The sequence below is a fragment of the Puma concolor genome, chromosome B4 (genome assembly GCF_028749965.1).
Source record: "Puma concolor isolate L17-30 chromosome B4, mPumCon1.1.hap2, whole genome shotgun sequence".
Lineage (NCBI taxonomy): Eukaryota > Metazoa > Chordata > Mammalia > Carnivora > Felidae > Puma > Puma concolor.
In genome coordinates, this window is record NC_141673.1 from 126,086,698 (window position 1) to 126,103,406 (window position 16,709).

A 16,709-nucleotide genomic window follows, 5' to 3' on the forward strand; every position below is an offset into this window, starting at 1 on the left:
AGAACACCCTGAGGTTACTAGTTGAATAAAAGGGGATAAAGTACATTCCCAAAACACATCTAGATTTGAGATATACGGTGAACATTATTTTCACGTAAAAATAATTTTTAATGAATTGTTAATGACTAATCATTTTTGCTTATCCTGCACTTCCTTACTCGGCATTTGTTGTGTGCTTACCAAGGACGAAGCGCTCTACCAGACTTGAGTCTAGTGGAAGAGATGGACAATAAATAAAATTAACAAAATAATTAAAAGATCAAGATGGCTGTCAGAGAGAGGACAGATAGGGTGTTGTGACAGTAAGGAATTAGGGGGCTCATTTTAGGTCTGGTAGAAATGAGAGCACCACAATTTGGAAGCTGGAAACAGTAAGATGACAGACCCAGAGAAGTAAATATCTAAGTCAGTAGTGGGAATAGTTGAGTAAAATAGAAGCCTCATGATACCTCATGATAGTTTGAAGGCAAAACTAAAAACACGAGGTTTGGTGAAAAGTCTGTTTCAGAGTTCTAGCCCCCCACCTCCCCTCGAGTCGCCAGGTGATACTCCCTTCCCCGTGTGATTTAACACCACTGGTTGATTCCCTACAGGCAGTAAAATACAGGGCCTCTGACCAGGAGACCCTAGGCAGAGACAGGACAGGGACACTAGATGGAAAAGAAAGGATTCTAAATGTTGGGCCACCAGCCCTCTTCCCTGTCTTACAGTTCTGACAGCCAGGCTTACATCCTCCAGGGGTCAGAATGGAAGATCTTTCCATGGGAAAACTGACTGCCAAAGGGAGGAGACCCCAAGATAACGACATTGGAGGTTTCCAATTAGATGGTCCAGTGAGCCTGTCCTATAGGGAAGCATAAAGCTGACAAGCCCCACCTGTGAGCATAGAATTTCCAAGTGATCATGTGATACCCCCATTCTTAGGAGCCCCACAGTGCTCCCTGAGAGTCTCAGGAAAAGCTCTAACATGAGAGAGACCAAAACAAACAGAAAAAGCACCAGTATGAATAATATAGTTGATTCTTGAACATGGGGGTTTGAAGCACCAACACCCTGTGCAGTCAAAAATCCACATAGAGCGTTTGACTGCCCCCAAACTTAACTAATAGCCTACTGTTGACTGGAAGCCTTACTGATAATGTAAATAAGCTATAAACACATATTTTGTATGTTATATATTCTGTATTCTTATAATAATACCTAACTTTTTCTTAATTTTCCAGTATTTCTAATTGGTTCACTGGCAGGATTTTTCAAATGGTCACAATTCCTCCCCCCAATTTTCCAATATATTTATTGAAAAAAAAATCTCATGGGGGCACCTGGGTGGCTCAGTCAGTTGAGTGACTCTTGATTTCAGCTCATGTTCTGATCTCACACTTCTTGAGATTGAGCCCCACATCAGGCTCTCCGCTGGCAGCTTGGAGCCTGCTTGGGATTCTCTCTCTTCCTCTCTGCGCATCTCCTGCTCACGTACACATGCTCCCTTGCTCTCTCTTTCTCAAAAAGTGAGGCAGAGGCACCTGGGTGGCTCAATCAGTTGAGCATCTGGCTCTTGGTTTCGGCTCAGGTTATGATCTTGCAGTTTCACGGTTTCAAGCCTCACATCAGGCTCTGTGCTGGCAGTGTGAAGGTTGCTTAGGATTCTCTCTTTCCTTCTCTCTGCCCCTCCTGCTCTCTCTCTCTTTCAAAATAAAGAAACATTAAAAATAATCCTCATGTAAGTGGAACCACACAAGTTCAAAGTCGTGTTGTTCAAGGGCCAGCTGTATTCAAAGTTGAAAGCCAGGAGATTATTATATCCAGGAAACTAACAAATTTCTGTTTAGAAACTCAGAATGAGTCGTTGGAAATTAAAAAGCAGAAATAAAAATTGAAAACAATAGCTGGAACATAAGAAAATCTAAAGGATAAAACAAAGAGTAAAAGGCAAAGAGAGAAAATAGAAGGTATGAAAGTTAGAGAATTACCCAGCAGATTCAACTTCCAAATAATAAGAGTCCCAGAAAAAAAGAGAATCAAGAAAGCAGAGAAGAGGAAACCAAAAAAGAAAAAAAAAAAAAAATACTAATTCCATAAGAGTCTGATTATCCAAATTGAAAAGGATGGGCACAAAGGTTCAAAGTTCTACACCGGGACTCAGTCTTCACAAATTTCATGACATGAGGGACAAAGGAAAAAGACAGGTCCCACACTAAGTGTCCTGTAATTCTTTTTAATTTTTTTAATGTTTATTTTTGAAACAGAGAGGCAGACACAGAATCTGAAGCAAGCTCCAGGCTGTGAGCTGTCAGCACAGAGCCTGACATGGGGCTCAAACTCATGAACTGTGAGATCATGACCTGAGCCGAAGTCAGATGCTTAACCAACTGAGCTACCCAGGTGCCCCACGTGTCCTGTAATTCTTAACAGCAACAATGGAAGCCAGTAGATAATGGAGCAAAAAGTTGTCAGAATTTTAAGGGGAAATTATTCCAATCAGAATTCTATAGCCATTTTAACTCTCAAATGGGAGAGTTGCTTAAAGACACTATTAGATATTCAGGGCCTCCAAAATCTCTGTACTTTTCTAGGGAAACTACTAGAGGATGTTGTGGACTGAGATGACAGGGTAAACCCTGAAAGTGATCAAAGGATCTAAGGAAGAGGGGCTCCAACCCAAAAGGGGGGGTGAAGGAAACCCCAAGAATAAAGGTGAAAGATGTCGCAGAATGACAGAAGGCCCCCAGAGGTTCAGGAAGTTGAGTGACTACAGGATGCATTTCAATACGCTGCAGGGGTGGGGGGGGGTGGTGCGGAGTGGTTCAGACAACTGGGGAATTAAGGGCTCAGTTAGGGCCAAATACAGAGAAAGTTAAGCAAGCATGAAAAGTAAAATTACTTATCTCATGGTTCCCATGAGAAAACACCAAAGAAAGAACTTCAGCGTGCTGTATGGCTCCTTTGAATATTACCCACAAGGTCATAATACATAGTAAAAATGGAACCAGCTGAAATTAGGATTTAACCGTTGGGAGACTGAAAGAGGAGATGTGTGCAGGTATGGGAGAAACAGCTGTAAGATGCAGGAGAGGTAAATATGTTGCAAGGTAGGAAGTCAATAGATAAAGCCTAACACCGAAAACTCAAGTAGCAAATCGAGCACGTTATCTATTGGTAAGGAGTAACGAAGCAAAAGGGCCACCTAAAGTAGTTTAGAGTGGTTGCCAACTGAAGCACAGGGCATTTGGAAAAATGGGGGAAGGGACTGCAGGCTGTTGTAAAGAAATGTGCGTTTATATGTCACAAAATTCATCTTCTGGTGACTGATTCCATCAATTTGGACCAATTCATAGAATCCTCTATCTGCAACCACAGTCATGATAAGAAATAGTTCCATTACCAACACCCCCCCCAAATTCCCTTGTGCTGCCCCCTTTATTGTCAGTCTTCGCCCCCCTTCCCTAACCCTGGCACCCAAAGAACTGCCTTTCATCCCTCTGGCTTCGCCTTTTACAGAGTATCACTGTAGCCTTCTGAATGGAGCGCCTTCCACGTCTCATAATGGATTTGAGATTCAGCTACATTGTTGTACGTTTCCATTTTTTCTTACTGCTGAGTGGGACTGCTGTTTTTTAAAAAATAAGTATTGGATTTTTGGGCTTTTTGTCCACAGAGGAGAATTTTATTTAACATGTAAAAAAAGCAATAACCAGAAAAGAGACACTAAAACATCAATCTAAACATCGTTTCATTATTATTTCAAAATGCATTCACAAGTGAAATCAGGCTACAGGTGAAACACCCAATGCTTAGTAATCGTTTAACATGTTTTTGTTTATTTGGGGGTGGGTCTAGTAGCTAGGGTGACACAATCTGGGAAGCTCCAGCTGCAAAGGAGGTGACAATTGAGCATCTGCCTGACCACGGAGGGGGTCACTCATCCAACACCGATTTATTGAGTGCCTACTATGCACCAGCCATGAGGGTGCTCTTCTGGAACTCAAATTCTTGTGGGATGTAGGGAGAGAGGAAGGAAGCAGACACGTGTGATGCCAGGTGGTAAGAAAGCCATTACAAAAATAATGGAGGGTCATGAAGACACAGATGGGGTGCAGGGGAGGGTACATTTGTGTTCAGGGAAGACCTTTCAGGAAAGTTGACCTTTGGTCAGGGGCATGAAGGAAGTGAGGGAATGAGCCACACGGACACTGTGAGCAGGGTGTTCTAGGTGGAGGGAAGAGTGAGCATCTGAAGTGGGGGGCATTGCAGCAGTACAGCTGGATGGGACCCAGGTACTGCTGGCGACCACAGTCTGGGTCTGGGCACTCCCTGGGAGGCAAGCTGCCTTGTGATGGGCACCATCCTGGGCACACAGTGGTGACCAGACAGATGAGACCAGAGAGCACCACACAGCCTGTGGGGAAACTGATTCAGCAGCAGGACGGGATTTTCTTTTTTTTTTTTTTTTTTAAGATTTTTTTTTTTTTCAACGTTTATTTATTTTTGGGACAGAGAGAGACAGAGCATGAATGGGGGAGGGGCAGAGAGAGAGAGGGAGACACAGAATCGGAAACAGGCTCCAGGCTCTGAGCCATCAGCCCAGAGCCTGACGCGGGGCTGGAACTCACGGACCGCGAGATCGTGACCTGGCTGAAGCCGGACGCTTAACCGACTGCGCCACCCAGGCGCCCCCTTTTTTTTTTTTAAGATTTTTTTTGGGGATTTTCTATAATAACACATCCTCCTTCCCTCACATGCTCAGACCTTTCCACACATGGTATGCTCAGCTGAGGACCCAACGACCTGCTTCGGTGGGCAGCTCTGTCAGCTGTGTGAAGTGGGGTCACTATCCTTTTTCAACTCCTTAAGTGTGCCTTGGGGATTGTCACCACTTGGGGTTCCGTCAAAAGAGGGACCTTGAAAATTACAAGGGCAAAATTTGGGGGACGATTCAACTTAGAGTCGTGGCTCTAAACCCTCTCGGAATATCAAAACTGCCATGGAGGCTTTGAAAGTGATGTTAGGTCCTTCCTTAGAGACTGGGCTTCGGTCACAGGCGGCACAAAGCCTTTGTTGTTTGCTCTGATTTATTTTTAAAGTGCTGCAGAGGATTCTAATATGCATCCAGGCTAGATAACCACCAGTTTAGAAGAAGCTGTCTTCACATCTAAGCAAATTATCCACACGACAGAATACAGCGATGTAATGTTTCCCAGGATTATTGATTTCCAGTAAAATTCCCTCACAGAAGATTCAACAGCGTACGTATCCCTACAATTCAGCTCGCATTCCAGACACTTCAGTGCTGACGGCTAACATTTGCAAAGTCACTAGGAAGGAAAACCAAATTTATCACTGATGGTAGCTCTCCTTCTTGTCCTCAATTTCCTTGTTAATTTACCTGTCAATGTCCTACAAGGTGAATCCGAAGATTGCTTTGTTTACACGACACAGTTGGTTAGGATGGATCTGATTTTAAATGGGCTACTCCACTGCACACAACAGAGAGAAGATAATGATTTATCATCTCTTCTTTGACCTGACACACTTTAACGCTATTTAACAGCAAGGATCACGATTCTGACAACTCTCCAGGGCTTCAACAAATGAACCTAACTAGGTTTAAGAACAGAAAAGAATTCCTGTCAACAGTCTCTTCCTCACCAACACTTCCTCTTATATTTTCTTCCCCTTGGGCTTCCAATTTTTAAAAATAAATTTAGTTTATTTCATAGATAATTAAAGAGTAGTTTTCCCCTTCTAAAATTCCACGTATAGGGAAGTGATGAGTTTCCTTCCCCTATTCGTGCCAAAACCAAAAGACATTTAATGATTCAGGGACTCTGGATGTCTTGCCATGTGTTAAAAAATTCAATTTTTGCATGGATTTTTGTAAGTGTATCTTATGGACCCTGTTAATTCCTTTGAGGATCTTTACTAGGTGATCCCAAGCCTAGAGTGTTAAACGTGAGCTTTATGGGTCAGATAAGCCAAGGCAGGCCCATTAATAAAACCATGTGGAAATTACTCCTGGCCAGAAGCAGCAAATCAATATAGTATTCACATATTTGGTTCATTTGTCTCTTAAATGAAATCAGACTGAATGGATAATACTTTAGAACATGGGTCCAAGATATACCCTATGGCTGGCATCTGTGTTCCAAATTCAGAACTTACTAGGTTTAGACAGCAAGGAAATACCATCTCATTTCTCCATCTTTGGTGTTTTGGAAAGGACAGTGGGCTAACTCAGCGACAGAAAGCATAGTGCTTTGTCTAACAGAATTTTCTGGGTGTGCATTCTCACGAAGACCATCCCAAACTAGGATGAATGACAGAGGCAACAACGAAGAACTGAAAAGTAACTAAGCCTGGTCAGGACGATGCCTTTTTCACTTGGCCAGTGCCCGACATGTCGCCTTGGACCAAGCCAAAGACTATGTTTTCCTGGTACAAAGTGAAAAATACTTCATAAAGTTATGGGGAAAAAAACCAAATTAGGAGCGTTTGATTAGGTGTATCCTGATTACCAAGTCTTTTTTATACCTCAAATCAGTGTCTGCTTTCCTTTTCTGCCTCTTTCTGTCCTCTTCTTGTCCTGGCCTCCCTTGCTGAAAGCCAATATAAATTAGAAATGGCTATAGAAGCAGGTGTGGTCAAGGAAAAAGCAGGATATTAAGAAATGTAAAAGGGGGCGCCTGGGTGGCGCAGTCGGTTAAGCGTCCGACTTCAGCCAGGTCACGATCTCGCGGTCCGTGAGTTCGAGCCCCGCGTCAGGCTCTGGGCTGATGGCTCGGAGCCTGTTTCCGATTCTGTGTCTCCCTCTCTCTCTGCCCCTCCCCCGTTCATGCTCTGTCTCTCTCTGTCCCAAAAATAAATAAACGTTGAAAAAAAAAAATTAAAAAAAAAAAAAAAAAAAAAAAGAAATGTAAAAGAACACGGAAACCCACAGATACCATCTATTGTACCTGTGTTGTTAGGATACAAGAAGGAAGGGAGTATCGAGGAGAGGCACCAAATTTGTCTTGTTAAAAATGCAGAGATTTAAACCAACCCAGTATGTTCCCACATCCCCTACAATCAACTCTTTGTTTAAATTTCGAAGTCTCCATTTTAGACTCCTATCATCTCTTTGATGCTTCAGGAAGTGGCTTAACCTTGACCACGGTGCCCACTGATTATCTGACTCAAGGCTTCCTTTCAGTGAACTTGAAGCAAGCTCCTTAAAGCCAAAGCCCTTGTCTGATTTTGCCCCTCGCAATGCCTGGCACATAGAGTATGCTCAATAAAACTTGCTGAAGCAAGCTGAGGGGGAAGGGGAAAAGAGGAAAAGGATTCAGTCCAAGCCAATTAACACGACCCACTAGATATGGCCCTGGCTTTGTTACCAGTCACTCCTTGTCGAGGGACTTGACTCAAAGACCTCTAGCTGGCTTGCCTTCCCCATGATGCTGTACCACACCTTGATGCCTGGACATCCTTTCTAATGCCTTTCTAATTCGCGTTGGTGAAATCTTAGCTACCACTTTAAAACCTTTCCTAGAGAGGACATCCCTGTCAGTGTTCCTCCCTCCTCTCTTTACCCCAGACACACACATGCTGAGCTGCCCTTTCATTCACTTTATATGTCACTGGTCGAAATTTCAACTGATGGTCGACACCTAAGGTCCACAAAGACAGTGAATGGCTTCAACATCTCTGCGTATCTCTAGCAGGACACATATAGGAGACATTCATTCAACAGTCACCCACAAGTATTGTTCACAATGGGCGCAGTTCCAGGCACTGAGAACACAACAGTTCATATAAGAGATTTAAAAACAACAACAACAACAAAAAACAACAAAAGAACAAAAAACCTGCCCTCATGGAGTTTATATTCCAACTATGGGAGAATGACAACAAACAAAATTAATAAATACATAAAAGATTCATGGAAAAAAGGAAGGAAGAGGGGATGGCTGTGTGTATGTGTGTGCACATATACCAAGAAGAGTATCTGGCACAGGGAACTGCAAGTGCAAAGGCTCTGAGGTGGGCATGTATCTGGCTGTCTGGCACACTCCCAGAACAAGGAAGTGGGAGGAACAGAATGAGCAAGTGGGAGAGCGTAAGAGATGAGGTCAGAAGTAAGGCAGGGTGTGGGGGTGTGCATGGTCAGACCAGAGAGGGTCTTAAAGGCCACTATAAGGACTTTGATTTTTACTCTGTGTAAAAAGAGAAGTCATGGGATGGGTCTGAACCCAGTGATGGGATCTGGCTCACAGTTTAACAGGGTTGCTCAGGCTGCTGAATTGAGAAGAGACATTAAGGAAGCAACGGTAGAAGCAATGATACCAGTTAGGAGGCAACTTATAATAATCCAGGGAAGAGATGATGGGGTCTTAGACCAAAAGGATAGCAGAGGATATGTGAGAAGTCGGTAGATTCTTGATATATTTTAAAGATACAGACAACAGCATTTGGATGTGGAATGTAAGAGAAAAAGAATAGTCAAGAATGATTCAGGGCACGTGGGTGGCTCAGGTGGTTGAGTGTCCGACTCTTTTTTTTTTTTTTTTTAATTTTTTTTAATCTTTATTTAATTTTGAGAGAGAGGACAAGTGGGGGAGGAACAGAGACAGAGAAAGACACAGAATCCGAAGCGGGCTCCAGGCTCTGAGCTGTCAGCACAGAGCCCGACGCGGGGCCTAAACTCACAAACCGTGAGTTCATGACCTGAACTGAAGTCGGACACTTAACCGACTGAGCCACCCAGGCGCCCCGAGTGTCTGACTCTTAATGTAGGCTCGGGTCATGAGCTCACTGTTCGTGGGATCGACCCCGGTGTTGGGCTCTGTGCTGACAGCCTGGAGGCCACTTGCGATTCTCTCTACCCCCGCTCTCTGCCCCTCCCCCCCCCAAAAATAAATAACCATTAAAAAAAAAAAGAATGATTCAATGATTTGCGGCTAATGGGTGTTAGAACTAAAAGATGAAGCAGCTATACCTGAGGTGTGGAAGACTATGAGAAGAGCAGGCTTTAGGGGAGTTGGGAGGTTCAGTTTGAGAAATCCACTGGACATCTTAGTGGCGATCCTAATAGGCAGCTGGGTATATGGGTCTGGAATTCGGCGGACAGACCGGCGAAGGAGTGCTATTGAAAGTCTTAAAATGAAATCATTCACGGCATGAGTGTAACTAGAAGAGAGAACACCAAAGGACTTAACCCTGGGTTCTCCCAGATGTCTAGCTGATGAGAAAGAACCAGCCAAGGAGACAAAGTGAGATAAAAGAAAAACCAGGAAAGTGTGCTTGTAGGGAGCAAGCAAACAAAGTATTTAAATGACGATGAGGCAGTCCAACATGTCAGTTACAAGGAGGGCTGAGGATTCACCCCTGGATTTAACGATGGTGAAAGTCACGGACGATCTGACAGGACTAGTTTGGGTTGAGCGATGGATGCGTAACTGGAGTACACTTCAGTATGAGAGGAGAACAAGTGTGTACTGTGGGCTCAAGGAGCTTTGCTGTAAAGAAAAGAAAAGGAGAAAAATGGAGCAGCTAGAGGGGAACAGACGTTCTAACTTTCTTCAGAGGGACAAAGTACCTTTTTAGATGCTGATGGAGTTTCCATTAGAATGAGAAGTAGCGATAAGGAGAAAGGAAAGGATTCTCCAGCTGTGTTGGGGTAGGAAGGGATCTAAGTGCCCAAGTTGTTGGGTTGGCCATTGCTAGGAACGTAGTGACAGGGAAAAAAAGAGGGCATTCCAGCAAACACGCAAGTGGGGCTCGGTGTGGGCGTGGCAACTCTAGAGGTTCTCTGTTTGCCTCCACGGGGGAGAGAGATGACAAGGGGCTTGGGAACTGGTGAGAGAGGAGATGGTACAGACGTCAGAAAAGTGAGAAGACGATGTATATTATATCTGTGCAGCATTGAGAGCCAGCTGACCTTAGGGTGATACTAGTCAACAGGCCAAAAAGCTTATAGATGCAGGTACAGGAACAGAGAGCTGGCTAGTCCAGGGCTGAGGATGTGCTGAGCAAGTATGACAGATATTTTCTGAATCAGAGTGAACTGAATGAGACTTCTTGCCCATCACCATAGAGACCTCAGAGGGCATTTTTCTCTTGGGATCACACGCCTGTCCCACCCGGGTTTTGTCACCGTCAAGAAGAAATCCACAAAATCCAGTATCCTGAAATACTCACCGCCCTTCAAATCTGTGTTTTAAAAAATCAAACAACGCTTTTTGCATCATATCTGTGACCTGCAATTGAGCAAGCAATAAATTAATAAGACACAATAAAAATATTACTAATTAGGATAAAACACTTCTACTCCTCAGACTGTTTAAAATCCTATGCTTCCCCTTTGGAAAAAGTAGCATGGGAGACTTGTCACGTTATTTCCGTTGCTGAGTTGTGGTAGCAGTGACAATTAAAACGGGAACGTTCCCCCAACTTATCCTGATGTTTTAGTGACAATAACATGACATCGCAAGTGGTTTCGGGCAGCTCTCCGTTTGATACTATTTCCCCCCAGACTGAGTAAACTAAAGCTAGCAAAATCTCCAAAGCAACATCCATAAAAACAAAACAGAACAAAACAGGAAGCACTATGTACCACAGCCTGGAAAATAACATGCTTTGCTGCTACGAGCTCTTTAAGGTCTCAATTCAAGAGGGAGGTGGAGTCACAAAGCAGTGCTGCTGGTGAAGGTCACGTGTGCTCCGGAGGGCAGCCACTCACCTCATAGCCCTTCAGAGATGGGCCCACCAAGACCACGGGTCGCATGGAAGGTACCACGTCATAAGGAGGAGTGTGCTCTGTCTGCAGAGAGAGAGGAGAGGACTTCAGATGGTTAAGAGGCAGGGGGAGCTGAGATATTTTAAGTATAAATTGTTCTTCCTGAACTCTGTCATAGGAGGCACCGGCTTTCCAAAATTTTTTTTCTTTTCTTTTTTTCTTTCTCTTTCTTTCTTTCTTTCTTTCTTTCTTTCTTTCTTTCTTTCTTTCTTTCTTTCTTTCCTTTCTTTTATTTTTCTTACTTGCCTCTTTCCTCAATAAACCCAAGCAAAGCATGGTGGGCTTATTTTCCTAAGGTTTTTCAACTTACTGAATTGTCTACAGTTTTCTTGCTCGCCTCAAGAAATACTACTGACATATTAGTTCCTAAAGCAGGAAGTGCTGCTTTTCAGCAAGATCTAGTTGGAAGGACAGAAACATGCCTCATGCAGAAGAAGTGTTTAGGCTGGACTGGAGGTTAATACTGCTTTTTAAATGCATTTGAGAGTTTTCTGAAGAGCTGAGTGATCAGACTAACGTGGTTAATTGCAGAGAAAAAAAAGGTCTTATTAGCTTTGCATCCTGGATGTTGGTCTTACCTGGATAAAACCTAATTTCAGAACACTGTAACGCCCATTACCAAATACTTGCAAATCCCTATTGTACTGTGAGAATTTAAATTAACAGGCAGGCCTGTTCTAAGGATCCCTATCACAGGTTAGTGATTCATGGTTTTGGATTTTGGGTTTCTCTACCTTGGAACTTGAAAACTTAAAATGTAGCCTTTACGTGCCTTGGAAGAAAGGGGGTTAATGTGTGATAACATATTCAAGCATGCTGCAGGGGCCTCAAAAGGTTCATTATCAACTCGCACATCTAATATGCTTCTCATGAGCGGCCTAGGTCATGTCTCTGTTACATAACTAATTCATGCCTTTCTACGATAGTTTCTTTCTTTCTTGGAAGAGCAGGGGAATGAGCTACATTTTGTAGCAATTTCTAAAACTTCCAAAAAGTTTCAGCTTTAACCGCTTCACATAAAATGATCAAAATTTTTCCCCCAAAAATCAGGTAACAGCTAATTTGTTTGATCACATTAAAACTGGCTATTTCTATAGCAGAAAATGCTTACACGGACCCCAGAGGACTTTTTTTTAATGCAAAAGAGAGAGAGAGAAGATCTCCCACAGTGAGGTACACAAATCATTACTATCTGAATCTTCCTGCATTAAGGAGTGCCTGAAAACTACATGTTTGAAGAATCACACAGACAAAAAAAATTTTTTTTAACTATTTTAAGAATTTGAAAAACTGATGTACAAACATGAATGCAATTTCTGCATCAGCCTGTTGCTCAAGAACAGTGTATGGTTGCTTAAAATTGCCCACTGCAAACTTTCTGACGTTGACTAAACTTAACTTGCTTCAGGTGGGGGCTGGGAGTGGGCGGTAAAAAACATTGTAGTTTCAACCTGTGATTCCGCCCATAGTAGAGGACAGATCCATTCTGGGGACAAAAAAAATGCTGCCATGTGCTGTCCAATTTTACTCCTTAAAACTTTAGCTAGTGTTCAAAATTAATTTTAATAGACACAAGAAAGGTAGAATACATTTTCAAACAGGAAAAAAAAAAGAAAAAAACAAGACAAACATAATACAGTAACAGCACAAATGCCACGAGCACCACTCTAAAAGCAACCTAAAAGATGGAAAACAATCGTATCGGTGAATGTCAGGTTGGCTTTTGGTTTTTGAGCTCTACATTGAAGTTCACCACATAATCAGTAACACAAGAAGAATGAATACCAGTGCCGAAGGCATCATAAGCATATTTGTTATTACATTGATAACACCTGGGATCATACTGAAACTGTTTAGAAGCCGAGTCCTTATAACTATTCAGTAGAAGAATACCTTTTCCACTGTTGGGATCAGGAATATAAATTGCACATATTTCAGCAACGGCTACCAAGAAATTTTATTTCAAGCCTGTAAGGGTTAAGCGGCCCAGGATTTCATACATAAGGTCTTGGTTCCTTCAGTCTGTGGCTACCAACTAGCAAAGGGTTACCCATGCCGGTCATCAATCAGCTTCGTATTCGATAGGGTAGCTACAGAAATTACCTTATTTGATGGAATATTGGTACTTTGTGCCCTAGTGATAACGACACCATCATTTTTATCTACCCTTTCCCGCTAGCCCTATTTTGTTCCAACTGTGTAGCTGAAAAAATCGTGGTTCATAGACATCTGTAAGGTTTGGGAATTTAAGAGAAAGCAAACTTCAAAAAACACATCTTGACTAACATGGTTTTCGTTCAGGTCACTGCTCTGTAAGATCCAGAGCATCTGAAGGATGCAGATTTTCTAGGCATCTGTGCTATGAAGACTGGTAGTCACTTGGCTGCAAGTTTTAGCTGCGCCGAGAAGACAGGACCAGCAAGATGGGCCCACTGGTGTGGACGTACATCAGGCTGGGGCTGTCCATGTTAACGCAAAAATCCAGGTTTTCATTTTTGCCTGGAGTGCTGAGGTCTTCTATTATAAATGTAACCATCATTTATTTAAAAAAAAGAAAAAGAAAAACAACAACACACTTTACAGTTCAGCCTCTGACACTTCATGGATGATTTTAGAGTTCCTCCATGTAGCAAAATGCTTGCATCCATGTCACGACGTACCCATCATTATGCTGGACATGGTGATGCTGGGAAGTAGGATTCCAAAAGACAGCACAGCAGTAGGCTGTGCAAAGTGGTGTGTGTGAGAAGAAAGGACTGAATGGCAATCGTGTGTGTGTGTGTGTGTGTGTGTGTGTGTGTGTGTGTGTGTCGGGGGCGGGGGGAATGTTTTTAAAAAATAATGCTTTCAAGCTACAAAATGTGCGAAAGGAGACAGACTTTGGAGTGAAGGGCACTTGGGAATACCCTGGTTTTCAGTCAGGGGACAAGGAGCATCACTGTGTGGCACCTTGGCGGGCCAGTGGCAAAGGCTCTACGCACGGCCACCGCCCTGTTATCCAACAGGTGAGATGCTGCGACCTGACTATGGGAGAAGGCAAGAACATCGGGAGAGGATTTATATATGACAATAGGAAAAACTCACAGTAAACCGCCAAAACAAGCCTGCAGTTTTCCACTGGTCTTGTTCATCTGCAGAGTTTGCACCTAGTGGATCAGAAGTTTAAATACTGACTAAATTAAAAATTGAATCATTTTTTTTTTTTAGTACAAGCTATTGTATCTGGATATCATCAATCAGAATCTAATCATGGTTTTAATATGCTTGATATAAGTTAAATTTCTGGAAAAAAGAAAAGAGACAAAGACAGACAGAATAAGCATGCACAATACAGGTGCATTATATGGAGTTGTCAGTGTTTTGACATCTTGGAAGGTTTAAACAAATTCCCTTGGTGGTAGATATTATTCCATCAAAAAGGATAAGTACTGTAATAGCGCTTGAACAGGTCACTCCCTGAATTTAGTCAGTTTGAAATGCATGGACTCCATGAGCTTGTTTGATAGGTTCTTTTCTTGGGACAGAAATGACTGCGTTTAATAAAACCGTGGGACTTAATGCTAATGATGCCAGTGGCAGGATAAACACAGCTTATGTCAATGTAAACTTACCGATCTCTGCTTCTGCTTAGCTACAGCAGCGTGGAAAAGAAACAAAGAATAACAGAGCATGCACGTTATTGGCTTATCAAAAGACGCAGACAATCAACAGGACGAGAAGTGTGGCGCAGTGCGGTTGAGCAGTTGAGCAGACGGGAGCTTGGAAGTTAATGTTACCTTCTTAAAGAAGGGCATTCTTTTCTCTTTGGAGTGGGGTGACGTTACACTGTTTGCACTGGGTTTAGGGGAGCGGTGGTTTGCTGGAATATCATTTTCTTCTGCATCTAAGCCAGTAGCATCTATGTCTATAGCTATATACAGACAAACAATTCAAAAATCATCAGGTAGACAGGAGAGGAAAAACAGGTTATAAAAAAAAAATAAAATGAAAGCAAATAAAACTAACCACAGTAAAAGATCTATCACGAGTGCTCAGCACAGTAAACAAAGTAAAATTTCAAGGTAAGGCACGTTAAGAATGCCATGTAATCAAATCGAACAACACCAAAAGATCCCCTTCGTGATAGGTTTGCTTGAACAAAGTTATGCTAGATCTCTCAGATAATATTTCCGGAGAAACATTTTTAAGGTGTAGCTTCAAACAGAACACTGACATTTTTCCACATCAACTGTATATAAGTATGGTACAGAACATTTGGCTTCACGTCTCCCGATACCTTAACTCAGCTTTTAGATAATGAGCAACTACTCTTGGAAACCTTTATCGCGGTGTGCCCCAGGCTTCTGAGTTTTGCTTGATTTTGTGGGAAAAAAAGGGCAACGTGAAAAGCTTCGCTAAAAATGCAACAGGAATTTGAGCGAACGTGAGAATAGAAAATCCTAAATTCAGGCAACGCGGAGAAAGGAGTCGTACACGAGGCAAATGATTCAGGGAGTGTTCCAGGAAGGACAGCATTAAAACTATTTCAAAATGGTTGTATCCCCCTCATTAGTTACTAATTAGAAAGCACTGGACCCCACGATCTCCAGATGAAATGATTCTAATGACATAAGGGGACTTCCAGTGATTTGTGTAAAGCCACTGGATCTAATAAGAGAGGCAGAGAGGAGGGACACAAAGACCCAAGAGAATGTGGCACCGGTCTCCTTGTCTGGAGAGCAAGAGGTTTAGGTTTGGGGTTCAACCTGATTTCACGTTTAAAACCTTCTGCCTTGAAAACTGCAGCACTTAAAGATTAAGCGTTAAGTGAAAAATGATCCATAATCTCATTTTGAACTTTATAAAATGCTTCCACGTGCCATTACTACAGAATTTTCTCCACTGCACAATCAGGGCTGGAAAGTATTTGGAAGATCGCTTTCAACCCTCTTATTTTTAAGGCTGAGATGATAAACTCTTAAAGAGTTTCAGGGACTTGTTCTTGGCAAAAAACTCGGCAGGGCCAGGTCTCGGAACCCAGGTTTGCCTCTGCGAGCCCCTGCCCCGTCCCTGCACCCCGCTGCCTCTCCAGGTGAGCCCTCTCTCCACCAGGTACCCTTCCTTCTCCAGCCCCCTGTGCTTTCCAAGAGGGCTTGCATCCTCACTGTCAGGATTCAGGAAGGTACCACAGAGGTGAGCTCAGGAGAAAATCAGTCTATGCTTTAGTTGAGATCATGGAAAGGAATAGGAGAAAATCTACTCCGTCTAACAAAAACCCACAGTATCTTCAGAGATATCTTCACTGCCATCTGGGCATGACAGTTGAGGAACACATCGGGTTCACGCAACGGCAGCCGCTGCTGACCGTTTCGACGGGGGCAGGTCACCCGGCAGCCGTCACATCACTCTTCAATTCTGAAGCGATTACGGATATTAGGTGACTCAGCCTTTTGAAAACGAAACGAAACCCTCGTTTAACTGTTCCTTTGATTCATCGGATTAGGTCGGAGGCAGGCGATGAAGGAACTCCCCGGCACTGTTTGCATGATATTGCACACATCAACTACTGCTTGCGGAAACAGCAGGTGGGATTCTCTCTCTCCAGTGAAGGTAATAACAGGCTGAGTTAATTCCAAATATTTAGTTAGACCTCCCTGGTAATGAAGTCTTTCTTTGTGCAGCATCCATGCATACTGAGGCGCTAAAAGGTTCAGCATGTAGTGTTTGATGGGAACACTACAAAATGTGCCCACGGGGTTGAATGGATGCTTTTGTACAACCCTGTAAGGTGTTCCTTGTATCCCCACTCAGGAAGCAGGTTGTTAGTGTCTTCCTGGATACGATGGAGAGGATTGGGGTCGGTTTTTCACGATTTCTAATACCTCTCTTAACCAACGTCAGATCATTTTCCCTTCTGGTGGCACGTGCCCATACACTTTTACCTTCCTCATCTTTTCTT

General features: G+C 43.0%; 1 protein-coding gene across 12 annotated transcripts in view; it reads right to left on the minus strand.

The window, feature by feature from the left end:
- Positions 1–16,709, minus strand: part of CACNB2 (calcium voltage-gated channel auxiliary subunit beta 2) — a 393,564-nt gene that overhangs the window by 13,080 nt on the left and 363,775 nt on the right. For 7 of the 12 annotated variants that reach the window (XM_025930405.2, XM_025930406.2, XM_086714815.1 and 4 more), the window contains 3 exons: positions 14,548–14,681; positions 10,715–10,795; positions 10,174–10,232 (listed from right to left, as the gene is read on the minus strand). In XM_025930405.2, the coding sequence (XP_025786190.1) occupies positions 10,174–10,232; positions 10,715–10,795; positions 14,548–14,681 (274 nt within the window). Of the gene's footprint in view, positions 1–10,173; positions 10,233–10,714; positions 10,796–13,855; positions 13,918–14,382; positions 14,403–14,547; positions 14,682–16,709 lie in introns of all 12 variants that reach the window. The other 5 variants (XM_086714810.1, XM_086714818.1, XM_086714819.1 and 2 more) reach the window with 2 other exon arrangements.